Source organism: Lacerta agilis, chromosome 11 (genome assembly GCF_009819535.1).
Source record: "Lacerta agilis isolate rLacAgi1 chromosome 11, rLacAgi1.pri, whole genome shotgun sequence".
NCBI lineage: Eukaryota > Metazoa > Chordata > Lepidosauria > Squamata > Lacertidae > Lacerta > Lacerta agilis.
This window is the reverse complement of record NC_046322.1, coordinates 18,896,580-18,911,484: the sequence shown is the minus strand read 5'-3', so window position 1 is coordinate 18,911,484 and position 14,905 is coordinate 18,896,580. Positions and strand designations below refer to the sequence as shown.

Sequence of the window (14,905 nt, the reverse complement as noted above, 5' to 3'; positions counted from 1 at the left end):
ATATCACTGGTTTGCTCTATATATAGGGTGCCCACATTCTGCATGGACTGGTTGCATGACTTTGATAAAATACATATTTTGCTATGTGCAAATGGCTTTAGATACCTATTAGGTCCATAAACTACCAAATAGCATATATTCAACACAAAAAAAACAGCGACAATTTGTTGTTGAGAAAGGACAGCTGGACATATAAAGGGCCCCCATTACCTTCAGTAGCTTTGTTGTTGTTCAGTCGTTCAGTCGTGTCCGACTCTTCGTGACCCCATGGACCAGAGCACGCCAGGCACGCCTATCCTCCACTGCCTCCCGCAGTTTGGCCAAACTCATGCCAGTCGCTTCGAGAACACTGTCCAACCATCTCATCCTCTGTCGTCCCCTTCTCCTTGTGCCCTCCATCTTTCCCAGCATCAGGGTCTTTTCTAGGGAGTCTTCTCTTCTCATGAGGTGGCCAAAGTACTGGAGCCTCAACTTCAGGATCTGTCCTTCTAGTGAGCACTCAGGGCTGATTTCTTTGAGAATGGATAGGTTTGATCTTCTTGCAGTCCATGGGACTCTCAAGAGTCTCCTCCAGCACCATAATTCAAAAGCATCAATTCTTCGGCGATCAGCCTTCTTGATGGTCCAGCTCTCACTTCCGTACATTACTACTGGGAAAACCATAGCTTTAACTATACGGACCTTTGTTGGCAAGGTGATGTCTTTGCTTTTTAAGATGCTGTCTAGGTTTGTCATTGCTTTTCTCCCAAGAAGCAGGCGTCTTCTAATTTCGTGACTGCTGTCACCATCTGCAGTGATCATGGAACCCAAGAAAGTGAAATCTCTCACTGCCTCCATTTCTTCCCCTTCTATTTGCCAGGAGGTGATGGGACCAGTGGCCATGATCTTAGTTTTTTTTATGTTGAGCTTCAGACCATATTTTGCGCTCTCCTCTTTCACCCTCATTAAAAGGTTCTTTAATTCCTCCTCACTTTCTGCCATCAAGGTAGTATCATCAGCGTATCTGAGGTTGTTGATATTTTTTTTCCGGCAATCTTAATTCCTGTTTGGGATTCATCCAGTCCAGCCTTTCGCATGATGAATTCTGCATATAAGTTAAATAAGCAGGGAGACAATATACAGCCTTGTCGTACTCCTTTCCCAATTTTGAACCAATCAGTTGTTCCATATCCAGTTCTAACTGTAGCTTCTTGTCCCACATAGAGATTTCTCAGGAGACAAATGAGGTGATCCGGCACTCCCATTTCTTTAAGAACTTGCCATAGTTTGCTGTGGTCGACACAGTCAAATGCTTTGGCGTAGTCAATGAAGCAGAAGTAGATGTTTTTCTGGAACTCTCTAGCTTTCTCCATAATCCAGCGCATGTTTGCAATTTGGTCTCTGGTTCCTCTGCCCCTTCGAAATCCAGCTTGCACTTCTGGGAGTTCTCGGTCCACATACTGCTTAAGCCTGCCTTGTAGAATTTTAAGCATAACCTTGCTAGCGTGTGAAGTGAGTGCAATTGTGCGGTAGTTGGAGCATTCTTTGGCACTGCCCTTCTTTGGGATTGGGATGTAGACTAATCTTCTCCAATCCTCTGGCCACTGCTGAGTTTTCCAAACTTGCTGGCATATTGAGTGTAGCACCTTAACAGCATCATCTTTTAAAATTTTAAATAGTTCAGCTGGAATATCATCACTTCCACTGGCCTTGTTGTTAGCAAGGCTTTCTAAGGCCCATTTGACTTCACTCTCCAGGATGTCTGGCTCAAGGTCAGCAACCACACTACCTGGGGTGTATGAGACCTCCATATCTTTCTGGTATAATTCCTCTGTGTATTCTTGCCACCTCTTCTTGATGTCTTCTGCTTCTGTTAGGTCCTTTCCACTTTTGTCCTTAATTGTGGTAATCTTTGTACGAAATGTTCCTTTCATATCTCCAATTTTCTTGAACAAATCTCTGGTTTTTCCCATTCTGTTATTTTCCTCTATTTCTTTGCATTGCTCGTTTAGAAAGGCCCTCTTGTCTCTCCTTGCTATTCTTTGGAAATCTGCATTCAATTTCCTGTATCTTTCACGATCTCCCTCGCATTTTGCTTGCCTTCTCTCCCCCGCTATTTTTAAGGCCTCATTGGACAGCCACTTTGCTTTCTTGCATTTCTTTTTCATTGGGATGGTTTTTGTTGCTGTCTCCTGTATAATGTTACGAGCCTCCATCCACAGTTCTTCAGGCACTCTATCCACCAAATCTAAATCCTTAAACCTGTTCTTCACTTCAACTGTGTATTCATAAGGAATTTGATTTAGATTGTATCTTACTGGCCCAGTGGTTTTTCCTACTTTCTTCAGTTTAAGCTGGAATTTTGCTATAAGAAGCTGATGATCTGAGCCACAGTCAGCTCCAGGTCTTGTTTTTGCTGAGTGTATAGAGCCCTGCTTTGTTTTCAGGAGAGGAAACTAGCAAAATTAATGCTATGGCCTACCTGTGTCCATTTTACTTAGTACAGTGGTACCTTGGTTCTCAAACTTAATCTGTTCCAAAACCAAAGCGTTCCAAAACGAAGGCACACTTTCCCATAGAAAGTAATGCGAAACAGATTAATCCGTTCCAGACTTTTAAAAACAACCCCTAAAACAGGAATTTAACATGAATTTTACTATCTAACAAGACCATCAATCCATAAAATGAAAGCAATATTCAATTTTCTGTACTATAAAATAAAGTAAGTTAGTAGCCTATTGTAGATGATAAAAATTAAAATTAATTTTTTTCTTACCTGCACTGATGATAGTCATTGTTTGGATGGGGGTGCTTTTATCCATTTCCTCAGTCACAAATCAATCAATCAATCATAAAACGAAAAACAAGCCACAGTCACAAAAATGAAAAAGGCCACACAAACAAAAACACAAAAAATAGCAAAAACAAAAGCATCAAATATCACCTCAGAACACTGCAGTCAGAAACGGAAGGCTTTAATTACGAGGGGGGAGGACTCAAATGAGCAGCACAACAGTGAAAACGGAAGCTCAGGAGCTCATTCGGCTTCCAAGGAAAAGTTCGAAAACCGGAACACCTACTTCTGGCTTTGCAGCGTTCGAGTTCCGAGTTGTTTGGGAACTAAGCTGTTTGAAAACTGACTTACCACTGTACTGATTTCAAAAGCCAGTAACTGCCAACTGCCAGGTCACAGGGCCTGTGAATGTGGGTTTGTGAGCCTAAAATTGAATTGCATGTGGACCACTCTTAATTCTGTGGAACTAGACTAATATTCTTTTCCCCCCAGAAAGTATTTATTCCACCATTCTGTGGAGTACTGTGCACCGCTCAGAAAAGATGTGTATAATGCTCTGATTGGCTGCGTAGTTCTGAGGGAGCTTTCTCTCTGTATGTTTGGCTGAAGCTATTCCTGCTCTGTGGAAGGCCTGAGGTGAGCGAGACAAAACCTTATTTCTCCTCAAATTATACACTGTTTTTGCTCTGTAAAGTGTTAATCAGAACATTTTGCTCTGGATTTGGGGTGTGGTATTTAAGTGTCTTTGCCAACGATCCACAGCCCCTTAAGTTGCGATCTTCTTCTTTATAGATTGTCTTTGAATAAACATCTTTCATCTGCCGCTATGGAGTCAGAGAGCATCATGATCCTTTACGAGGACAATTCTGTAGAAATGCACTATGTGGATGGATCCAGGTTGCTGCTTTCTCCTTGTGGGTCTGAGTTTTTATTTGAGAAAGCCATTCCTGCCTCTGCCCACCCCATACAGCCAGCAGAGCGGATTCGCCAGAGGACACAATTTGCTATCAGCATCTACAGGGTAAACTAGAACATTTTTCAGTCTAAGCAGAGTTCCAGGAGAGAGAAGGGGTTATTTTGGGATAGTAAATATCAGACATCTTTCAGCCCATGCGTTAAGACACAGGTGGGCAACCATTTTCAGCCTGTAGGTTGCATTCTCTTCTGGGCAACTTTTTAGGGACTAAAAGGTTTTTAAAAAAACAAACTGCATTTTATATTTGGTGTTAGCCGCCCTGAGCCCGGTCTTGGCCGGGGAGGGCGGGGTATAAATAAAAAAAAAATTATTATTAAATGCCCGTGCTGAGTGAGGCCAGACTGAAAAGTGGATTTCACTTTTGTATCGTAGCCTAGTTTCTAAATATATACAGATGATAAGGGTGTTGGAACTAAACATGGGTTCTTAATTGCCATTCCTCTCCTTTAAGAAAGGGGGAATTAAATATATGCTTTTGTTAATCTACAAATTACGTGATATATATTGTTGCTTTTGTGTGTGTGTGTGTGTTTTTAGGAGAAGCTTTTGCAGGCAATTGATTTCCGGAATCAATATTCTGATCGTCCCTATTTACCTTCAAATATTATACCTCCTGAAAGGAAAAATGTAAGTGCTTTTTGTAGGCTTATTATTCTTATTTATTAAACTTATTAGTCACCCGCAGGTCTCCAAGAAACATACTTGTAAAAATATATATATATACAATACATAATACCATAGGAAAAAGGGGAAGGCCATATAATACATTAACATTGCCTATAACATAACATTTATGGAAAAACGAAAAAACCTAATATATCAGCCGTATAAATAATAGCAAACAACGTTAACAACACTCAAATAATAAACGAAGCAACGTCCTCACTCACTAATTAGCAGATAAAGAAGACCTTAGCTCTCTTCCTAGTCCAAAAACCATTCACATCGAACCAACCATTTCCCCGCTTTAACCACCCTACCTCACCCAGAAGCCTGGTGTCAAATCCAGCTGTTGCAAAAATCAGTGCTGGATGGGTCCTGTGTCTTCCAGGGATGGTCTGGTGTCTCTCTTCTCCCTTTGGGAGGGAGCAGTAGCAAAGCAGGGAGATAGTAGCAAAAGTTTCACCTGCTTTGCAGCTGACCTGGCTCCTGCTCCTCTCTTGCTGCTGGTGGGAGTGCACAGCAGAGACCTGCCTGCCTGGGGATTTAGTGTCCTGCCTAGTGACAACGCCAGCTGTTGCAGATCTGCTGTTGTGTGGTGGTGTGGGGATTTGATAGATCAAAGTGGGTCCAAATTAAATTGCTGGGTGGTAGCTCATGGGAGTTGTAGTCCAAAACAACCGGAGAAGCACCAGGTTGGAGAAGACCAGTTAATCATAGAATCAAAAAAATGTAGAGTTGGAAGGGACTCTGAGGTTCATCTAGTCTTCAGGGACCATATAACACCGGTCCGAGGGCCTTCCGGCAGTTTCCTCACTGCAAGAAGTGAGGTTACAGGGAACCAGGCAGAGGGCCTTCTTGGTGGTGGCACCTGCCCTGTGGAACACCCTCCCAACAGATGTCAAAGAAATAAACAACTATCTGGCTTTTAGAAGAAACCTGAAGGCAGCCCTGTTTAGGGAAGTTTTTTATGTCTGGTGTTTTAGCATGTTTTTAATATTCTGTCTGGAGCCACCCAGAGTGGTTGGGGAAACCCAGCCAGATGGGCGGAGTATAAATAAATTATTATTATTATTAGTAGTAGTAGTAGTAGTAGTAGTCCAACCCCCTGCAATGCAGGAATATGCAGCTGTCCCATACAGGCATTGAACCTGCAACCTTTGCTCTTACCAACAGAGCTATCCAGCCTATATGTAGCAATGAAATAATAAATTGGTGTCAGTGGCATTGTGGTTAAGATTTGAGTAGTTTTCCTTCTCCTCTTAACAGATTCTTTTCGCAGATATCTCTAAAGCCAAATGGCCCGCTTCTCATGCTGAGAATGGAGCAGCCTGTTTGCACCATGGCGCTGTGACCATCTCTTCTCTAGATGGCCATGCTAGTCTGACCTTGCCTGACCTTCAGCAAGAATTTACAGTGGAGTTTTTGTGCAAAGTTAGCCAGAGGTCATCGGCACCACCATTAGATAAAATGTGTGGCGAATCGATCCAGGATTGGCGTGGAAGACCCGGCCAGAATTCTGCCGAAAAGCCGTCTTCTCAGCAGCTGAGAACAGAAGAAGGAGAGGGTGACCTCTGCAGGTCTGCGGCACAGAATATGCAGGACAGCAACTCAGGATCTGTGCAAAAATTAGAGGAGAGCCCCTGGTCTTTCCAGAACTGCTCATCAGAATATTGTTGGGTTACTCAACGCCTGTCTGTGTCCTCCTGCTCCGAAGAATGGAGGTACCCTTTATCATTGGCACTTAGGTTTTATCAGTTAAACACTGGCAAAGAAAATGAACTGGATGCAGGAAACAGAGATGCTGGAATTGCAGGGCTTGATATATCACACTCTTCTGAGGCAGTCACTTATTTGCCTTGGGCTTTACCACTCAGCTGCCATGCTCCTTATTTGCACAGGTGAATTGTGTTTTTATTTTATTTTATTGATTTACTACAGTATTTCTATTTCTGTTTTGTTTTATTTTTTTAAGTCCCTTCCCCTAACTAAGGTGGCTGAAAATCTGCTTAAAAACAGCAGTGAATTTTCCATTGTCGCTCTGTGAGGGGAATAAGGGCTTCAACACGCTTAACAAACTACAGTCCAGCCAGGGTTGTGGGTTTTTTTTGAGGGGGAAGGGCTGTTTAAAACGGTATGATACTGCTTTAAATGTGTAGTGCAGACGGGACTTCCTACTGCACATAGTGGAATTTCATCTGGGGAAACAGATATAAGATCAGATTGCTTAGGCTTGAAAGCAATATCTACAGAAGGGATGGTTTACTTCTAGCCCTACTGGGCTCCCAACTCCCACAAGCCTCAGCCAACACGGTCAGTGGCTAGACTCCCCAGTCTTGTTTCATTTATTAGCAACGGTTCCAGCAGGATTTTGCTAAGTTCAGTATCTGCTGATTTGTTTCACAGGTGGGATTTCTCTGATTTCTTGCAACTGAGGAAAGAGGACAGTGGTCAGTATTTGTACTCCCAGCCAGTCAAAATAGTGTGGAGTAAGGGCATCATTTACAGGTGTGTAAAACAAAACAAAAACCACATAGTTTAATGGCTAACAAATTAATATTGCTTACCTAACATCAGGAAAGTTTGGGTTTTTTAAAATATACAGAGTTTTCAGAAGAAGTCTCCACATGATTTACGTGAAAAAGAAAAGCTTGAAAGCAGTGCCACACTCTTAGGCAGTCCTATGCACACTTACCTGGGAGTATGTGTCTGACTCTGAGTACAGTATTGTACAGAGCTACTACTTCTACAGTTAATGCACTTAAGTCTTGTTGACCCCAATGGAGCTGAAGCATAGATGATGATGTTGATAATTTATTATTATACATAAAACATTAAAAACTTCCCTAAACAGGGCTGCCTTCAGATGTCTTCTAAAAGTCAGAGAGTTGTTCATTTCCTTGACATCTGATGGGAGGGCGTTCCACAGGGCGGGCGCCACCACTGAGAAGGCCCTCTGCCTGGTTCCCTGCAACCCCACTTCTCGCAGGGAGGGAACCGCCAGAAGGCCCTTGGCACTGGCCCTCAGTGTCCGAGCTCAACAATGGGTGTGGAGACGCTCCTTCAGGTATACTGGGCCGGCTGCAGTCCTGTACAACTATTCTATCTGTAATTAATCCACACATTCTCATAAGTTAGTAAAACGCTCAGCAGAACTAATCAGTACTTTCTCTTAGGTTTCTTGTTGGAGCTAGACACATAGAAATCTACCCCGGCGATGGCTCAGTTTTCAAATCGGAAGGTTCCTTTTTGGGGAAATATTTCACTCGCTATTATATCCAGGAAGGAACGAGGGAGGTAAATGACACCATTTTATCTTTCAGACCCATTCTAGAATATATTTGAGGAACGTTGCTGTAGGTCTTCTATTATGCTATGTTTATAAATTACAGTTTCCATTATGTTTTCCTTGCCACTTGAAAGATGACAGGGAACACCCAGGCATTTTTAGAGCTAACAGTGATATGTCCAGCAAAAGGTGGAGATGTTTGAAATTGCCAGGTATGGCCTGGTTTTTCCGCTTGAGCTCATTGTTTTTATACTCTATTCCCCTCACAGAGCTACAGTCTTAAGAGTGGCTTAACAATCAATCCCCTCTTCACAGGGAAAACTCAGAATTATAAATCTGTGAGGGGATAGAGGCCTGCTGACAACTCTCAGTACCCTTAAGAAACGGCAGCTCCCAGAATTTTTTGGGGGAAGCCACATCTGTTTAAAGTACTATCACAGTGCTTTAAAATGTATGCTGTGAATGTGCCTGAGATTCTTGGTTTGCTCGTTAGAAAGCAATTTCCTTTTTCTTTTTGCATCTTTAAGAGAGAAGAAACAATGTATTCTGCAAGCAGCCTACCACCTGATATACCTGGGAGTCTCTACTCTGTGTGGACCATTATCACTCAAGCTGTAAGGTGAAATATTTTGGCTCTGCATTTTTGTTAGTCCACACACCAAGGGCATGTATAGCTGAGTTGAAGGAACATTTACTGCCTTTTTCTGTGTCTTATAAAGCACCTGTTGAGTAACTGACTCAATTTACATTGTGACATGAAATGGGTATTGAGTTTAGGAAATGCTGTTTTATTGGTAGGCTACGATGCTAACAACAAATATACAGGTAAATATAAACTGACGTTTTTTGTAAAGCCAGTATATCCTTATGAAACGTCTTTAATCTTTTTCTTTTTTTAAACTACCTAGAGTTCTTCAACATAATCTTGAGAGCATCCTTTCGTTAACTCATAATTATTCTGTCTGCTGCTGGAAGATGGTGGTAAGTAAGAATGAAGGTGCTGGCAGTTTTATCTTGTAAAATATCATTCTGGTCTCTGTGCTCACAGCACTTCTCAATTTTCAGGGTGAAAGAAATCTAGGCATGTGGAAATTTTAGATTTCCATTCCCAACCAATTTGAAGAGTTTAGGGCAGGTAATTGTGTTTATAAAGATGTATATTTTTATGAGAGAAATAAACCTTCTTGACCTATTGAGCAAGTGCTACAAATTATATATAGCCTAGGCTCTTTAGGTCCTATTATCCCCTAAATTAGAGAATATGAAAATAAATGAAACTAGAAAAGGATCAGAAAAAGCAAAAAGGCTTTCCAGTAGATATTTTTGCTATTGAAATCCTACTCAATATTGATCCAGAGCAGATTCCAATGTATAGTTAACAAAGTAACAAACTCGTTGCAGGATTCCCGAAAATAGACTAGAGGCAATTGTATTTTATCCAGCAGAGCTTTACTGCTACTGAAGGCAAATGAGCATAATGGTCACAAATCCAATACATTCAGGATTGGCACTGTCCATAAGAAATCCAGTTGCAGCAGACTTAAACTTACAATAACTTATAATAAGCCTAAACCTTAACACTAAGCATACTATGTACAGAACACCACACCAGAAGGAAAATAGATAGAGACAGTGAAACCCAGGCTCCTTCTGGCCTTACTTTTATAATCAGCATGACCTTGACAGAAAGAGATAACAGGACCAGTTTAAGCCAGCTATACTCAGCTTCTCTGAAGGTATAACCCAAACATCGTGAACCTTCTGCTTGTTTCCTTTCACACAGAAAAGCTTCCAGAACCCTCTTGAATTAAGCAGAATAGGAAAGATCTCTGCACATCAGATCAATACTTTCTGCACTAAGAAATGCAAACGTGACAGTTTTCCCCATGTTATAAATTAGTACTTAACTTATTTTTGTCCCACAATGTTCCTTTCAGTGTCCTGAGATGAGTAGAGGACAAATGCTGCCAGTCCCCCTGGCTGAAACAATTGTTCCCAATGTAGGAAGACTCTTTGCTTATTCAGATAATAAAGTGCATGCTGTTTTTTATGATGGAACGATACTGAACATGGTGTGGAGTTTCACTTCTCAAGATGGAAAATCACAGGTGAGCCTTACAAGGTGTTGATTTAAATTATTCCATGCTTGGGAGCATTTACCTCCTGGTACCTGTGCCAGGGGGGACGCGGGTGGCGCTGTGGGTTAAACCACAGAGCCTAGGGCTTGCTGATCAGAAGGTCAGCGGTTCGAATCCCCGTGACGGGGTGAGCTCCCGTTGCTCAGTCCCTGCTCCTGCCCACCTAGCAGTTCGAAAGCATGTCAAAGTGCAAGTAGATAAATAGATAACGCTCCAGCGGGAAGGTAAACGGCGTTTCCATGCACTGCTCTGATTCGCCAGAAGCGGCTTAGTCATGCTGGCCACATGACCTGGAAGCTGTACGCCGGCTCCCTCGGCCAGTAAAGTGAGATGAGTGCCGCAACCCCAGAGCCGGACACGACTGGACCTAATGGTCAGGGGTCCCTTTACCTTTACCTTTACCTGTGCAAGAGAAGACATCCTGACTTCCCTGCTTTAGCTTTTTCAGTTTCATCGTATGGGTGGCCTTTTATAAAATAACTTCACAAACATTTAAATAGAAAAATCATTTTGTGGCAACTCTTTCCCTTCAACAATGGCTACCACTTGCTAATTGTTAGTCACATCCCTGAGAAACTCTGGAGAATTTTTCTGCTCCCCACCCCACAACCCCGTCCCTGCTGCAGTAGAAATTTGGTGAGGTGTGCCTCTTAAAATTTCTCTGCCCCAAACATGGTGCAGTTGAGAAGCCATTTGCACACAGCTCTGGTTGTTGATTGTATGGTTGTCCAGGAGGCAGCAGTCAAAAACCTGTTTAGAGTGGCTCTGCTATAAACAACAGTGAAGGTGAATGAAATTTATTATGAGAGTACGGGGTTCAGGAGTTCGGCCGGGTTTGCTTCTGGGCTTGAAGAACTAGGGATATATTAGTATCCAGAATCATACTGACCCACTTGGCTACAAGGAATGCTCGGAATTGGAAACGTGCAGGGAACCAACCTGGAGGGGGAACTAGAAAACTAAGCCCCTACCTGAAAAAAATGACAGCAGACAGGAAGAAGTTATTGGAAGGAGGGATGAAGTAGGGTACTTCAACTGATTATCTAATTTTCTTCTAAGAGACCTCAAGATGCTAACACGGGTTGGTGCAAACTCACTTTGCCTACAGGAGCACAGCAGCTTATCCACGTGGATCATCCTGGACTCTATGAAAGGTATTTGTAGATGTTTTGGATAAATTTAGGAATTTCAGTATGATTTAATTTGCCCAAAAGAGAAAAATGCAGGTGAAATATTTTTCCTTCTTCCTCTTGCTGCAGATTTCAGTAGGAGTCATCAATCCTTTGACTTCAGCAGCATACATTTTAACAAGTGCTTTGAGGAGATAGTATTAGGCACAGTGTTCGAAACTCCCATTGTTCTAGGCATGTTTTACGACAGGGAATGTCATTCATGCAAGCAGCTTCTGAGCTCCAGGCGCAGTATTGCGATTAAGATTAAAAGCGCAGAGTGGAAGGAAAGGAGGACTTTTTCTGCCTCCCTTAAGAATATTAGGGAGGTGGGCAGGGGAAAGACTAGACCATATGAAAAATGAACATAATATTTTAGCTGCAGTTCATTCATTTTCAGCTTTGCATTCTTGTTATAAAAAAGCGCGCCTAGACACTCCATTGCCGTGCCTATAACCTAGATTTTAGGTGCCATTTGGCTCCTAGCTTTCATATCTCAGTTTCTAACATTGATTAGGCACCTATTTTCCTAGAGCTGTTTTCCTGCACTACATCTGCGTGCTGTTGGCAGAACATCATGCTAAAGTCTTGTCCCCCAACTCCCTCACGTTCATTTTTTGCAATCCAATCCAATAGGAACATAGGAAGGTGCCTTACACTGAAGTGAAACCATTGGTCCAGCTAGTTCAGTCTGCACCAAACTGGCAGCAGTTCTCTGGGGTTTCAACAGGGAGCATTCCCAGCCCTACCTGGAGATGCCAAGGATTGAAACATGACAGGTGCTCTCCTACTGAACTGCAACCTTTCAGTAGGTTGTGGCATTTCAACAGCTGGATCCAACCTCTACTATAGCAGCAGCCCTCATAACTCCTACACTGCCTTGGAATCTTTGGATAAAGGGGTGTATATAAATCAATTATTAGTATTTATATAATGTATACCTGCAGAGATACCCCTTCACTTGCACAGGAGTGAGCAACATAGCTTTGTGTGCGACTTTCCAGCTCTTATCTTACCAGTTTCACATCTGAATACAGACTCCTGCATTCCTTCAGTTGCCAAGCATAAAAACCCCCTCTGCAGCTGCATTTGAAATTCTCCAGGTGCATTTTGCAGCTGGCTGTCGGCTGCTTGTGACCAAGTGCAGATGCCCAGGTGCTAGGATGGTGCCTGACATTGCCACCATATGAAGGTGCATGGCTGGGGATCCTTGGATCTTGACTGTTTTCACACACCAGTACAACATCCTGCAGTATTCTATCAGTTATATTTTATCTGCACAATCAGAATGAATTTCAGGAAGCTACATGCTTTTTTCTGCGCAGCCTGAGCTGGAGCAGCAAACAACATTATAGTTAATGGTTGTAGCTTGTCTTCACTTACTCCACCCCGCCCTGCCCTGCTCACAGTTGTGAAGAAAGCTATTGTATGGATACATCCTAAGAGTAAGGAATTTGCCTCCCAATCAGAGACAGGCAGGTCTGTTTTCCTTATTAGGGACGGGATGCCCCAGCTGCCACTGGTTCTTTAGTTGGTGCTGCCCATTCATGGTGGATGTAACACAACTTACCGGTATTTTTCTCCAACGCAGATACGTAACAACCGTGGTCAAATGGTGCAGAAGCTTAAACAAGAATGGAGAGATGTGTGCAGTCACATCACAGCCTATTCCTGAAGAGACCTGGTATCCATCTTAAATGGCTCTTGGGGGCCATCTGTATTTATTTTTAAACACCAGTTTATTCAATTTTATTTATTACCTCTCTTTGGAAACCATTTGGATCCATTAAGAGGCAGGGGGCGGACCACTGAAATTGGTCTCTCCTCCCTGTGGAGGGGAAGGGTCACAGAGAAGTCTAGTTGCACCAGGAAGTGATCTGACCGTGACACTGCTTTTGTTCCACTGGAACTTAGTGTCAGATCATCCCCGTCCACAGAGGTAAACACCAGATCTAAGACATGTCATTGTGGTAATAAGCAAAATGGTATTTTGAGAAATGTGTTTTCAGTTTTATCTTGGTATTTTATAGGTCAGTCGCTGCTGAACTTGAAAAAATAAGAAGATTCAACTGTATCCTTTTTGAGCACATTTTGAATCCACAAAAAAGTTATTAGCCGGATTGGATAATTCTTTTCTTGAGGCAACCAATAATAAGCCATTTCTATACTTGGGTTCAGTTTGTTAGCCAAAGTACTATTAAGGTGTCTGCAAATAGTATTAAAATGTTAAAGCTCCTTCACATTACTTTGTTTATCATGTGGCAGTTTAGATTTATTTAAGAGAAACATTTTTTTATTTCTTGATATGTGTTATGTACATATTTAATGACATATTAAAATTGCCTCTGGAACTTCTTTTAAATCTTGCAGTGCAATCCTAGACATGTTCTGTGGGACTTACTCCCAGCTAAGTTTGCAGACTTACACTGCAATTTAAACCCCAGCTGGGAAGGAATGGGGCCACTGTTCCATCCACAGTCTTGCCCCTCATAGTGGTAGGGTTGACTAATAACCACTTGCCTGTTTGGGGGGCTTTCTGTGGGCTGTTCTGCACATTCGGCAGGCAGAGTTTCACACCAGCAGAGTGACACTAGCAGGACTCGGCCCAAACTACCCCTACCCCTTTCAAACCCAACACAAAGCAGGTTTGCATTGCAGCATGTATTGAACTCCGTGATGCCATCACAAATATAGCACAAGAGAGCTTATGAATTTCCCTCCTTAACTATATAACTACAGTTTTAGTGGAGAACAGCAATATTCCAAGTATGGATTCAGCTGCAAAAATAAATCCATCCTCCAGCACAGACAGGCAGAACAGACCAGAGGAAATCTTTTTAGCTGCGAATGTTAGTAAAAACAACATAGCTGAGACTCTGGAAAAAACTTCAAAGGTTATCAGTGATATTGACTCTCTTTTAGCTTCCTCTGTAAAGAGAAAAAATGTCAAAAGTAATTCCGGTAATTCTGTCCCTCATTAATCTGATTGAAGTCGAAAATGAAATTCAACCATCCAAGGTCAGGCCACAGAGTTGTTCTGAGTCACTGACTTTATAGATAATCAAAGGCAGGATTATAAATTAAGGATATTGTTAATTTATTAATTTGAGTTTATGTTGTAGGGTTGTTGTTTTTTAGCTTCCTTGTTTCTCTTTGGAGATAGGTGGGATATTAAAATTTAATGTAAATGTTTGTGTATATATATGTTTGTTTGTGTGTACACAAACTATGGTTTGTTATAAAAGGCCAGAGATGAGAGGATTTTGTTATAATGCCAAATGTAATTGCACTGTATAATCCTGTACTGAATTAACAGATAAGAATTAGTTATTTCCTACATGCTTGAAAATCACTGCCTTTGAAATTTCAGCTGTCGTGTTTTATAACATTTTATTCTGATATTTGAAGTTTTTGGGTAGTTTATGGATGTTTGAATAAAGCCATACAGGTCAATTAAGCAAGGCGTAATATTTAACTAAGTCTTCTAGTACGTTGGCTGTTTTTCAAATAAAGTTATAATGAAATTTCATCTTCACCGTCTGAATTTTTTTTAATACTTTCCACAGCAAGGAAAAATTTCATCCTTTTATTGTTCCTGTATATGTATAGTCTCAAAATAATAATTGGACCGATTCAATTTTTATAGCTGTAAAAGCCCCCCCCCCCACGCCCTCAAAAAGGTGGTGCCAATAAAACCTTGGAAAATTAAATTAAATTGCTGAACACTGTGTACCTTGCCCAGTAGAACAAGCGGGTTCCCATGTCTCTCCTTTTAATTTGCTTACAGGAGCAGCAGATACTGTACAGATTAGATTTGGGGCATCTGCTCTACCACTCATATGGAAACCCCTGCATGCCACTCACCCCTCCGTCCTCTACACACACACATTTGCGTTCAGA

The 14,905-nt window shown here is 41.8% G+C and overlaps 1 protein-coding gene across 1 annotated transcript; it reads left to right on the top strand.

The window, feature by feature from the left end:
• The first annotated feature begins 3,288 nt into the window (after positions 1 to 3,288).
• C11H5orf34 (chromosome 11 C5orf34 homolog) lies at positions 3,289 to 14,128 on the top strand. Its single transcript, XM_033163837.1, has 13 exons — positions 3,289 to 3,409; positions 3,566 to 3,794; positions 4,287 to 4,376; positions 5,679 to 6,310; positions 6,816 to 6,917; positions 7,586 to 7,706; positions 8,226 to 8,317; positions 8,607 to 8,679; positions 9,636 to 9,806; positions 10,896 to 10,990; positions 12,597 to 12,689; positions 13,036 to 13,076; positions 13,745 to 14,128. Exons 2-13 carry the CDS (start codon positions 3,600 to 3,602, stop codon positions 13,984 to 13,986), a joined length of 1,947 nt encoding a protein of 648 aa, XP_033019728.1. The 5' UTR covers positions 3,289 to 3,409; positions 3,566 to 3,599; the 3' UTR covers positions 13,987 to 14,128.
• Positions 14,129 to 14,905: the final 777 nt, after the last annotated feature.

Excerpts from the sequence above, each read along its gene's own strand:
- C11H5orf34 (XM_033163837.1), top strand. The coding sequence starts at position 3,600 with ATGGAGTCAGAGAGCATCATGATCCTTTACGAGGACAATTCTGTAGAA. Across the intron at positions 4,377-5,678 it reads TACCTCCTGAAAGGAAAAAT|ATTCTTTTCGCAGATATCTC; the intron begins GTAAGTGCTTTT and ends TCCTCTTAACAG. Across the intron at positions 8,680-9,635 it reads TCTGCTGCTGGAAGATGGTG|TGTCCTGAGATGAGTAGAGG; the intron begins GTAAGTAAGAAT and ends TGTTCCTTTCAG.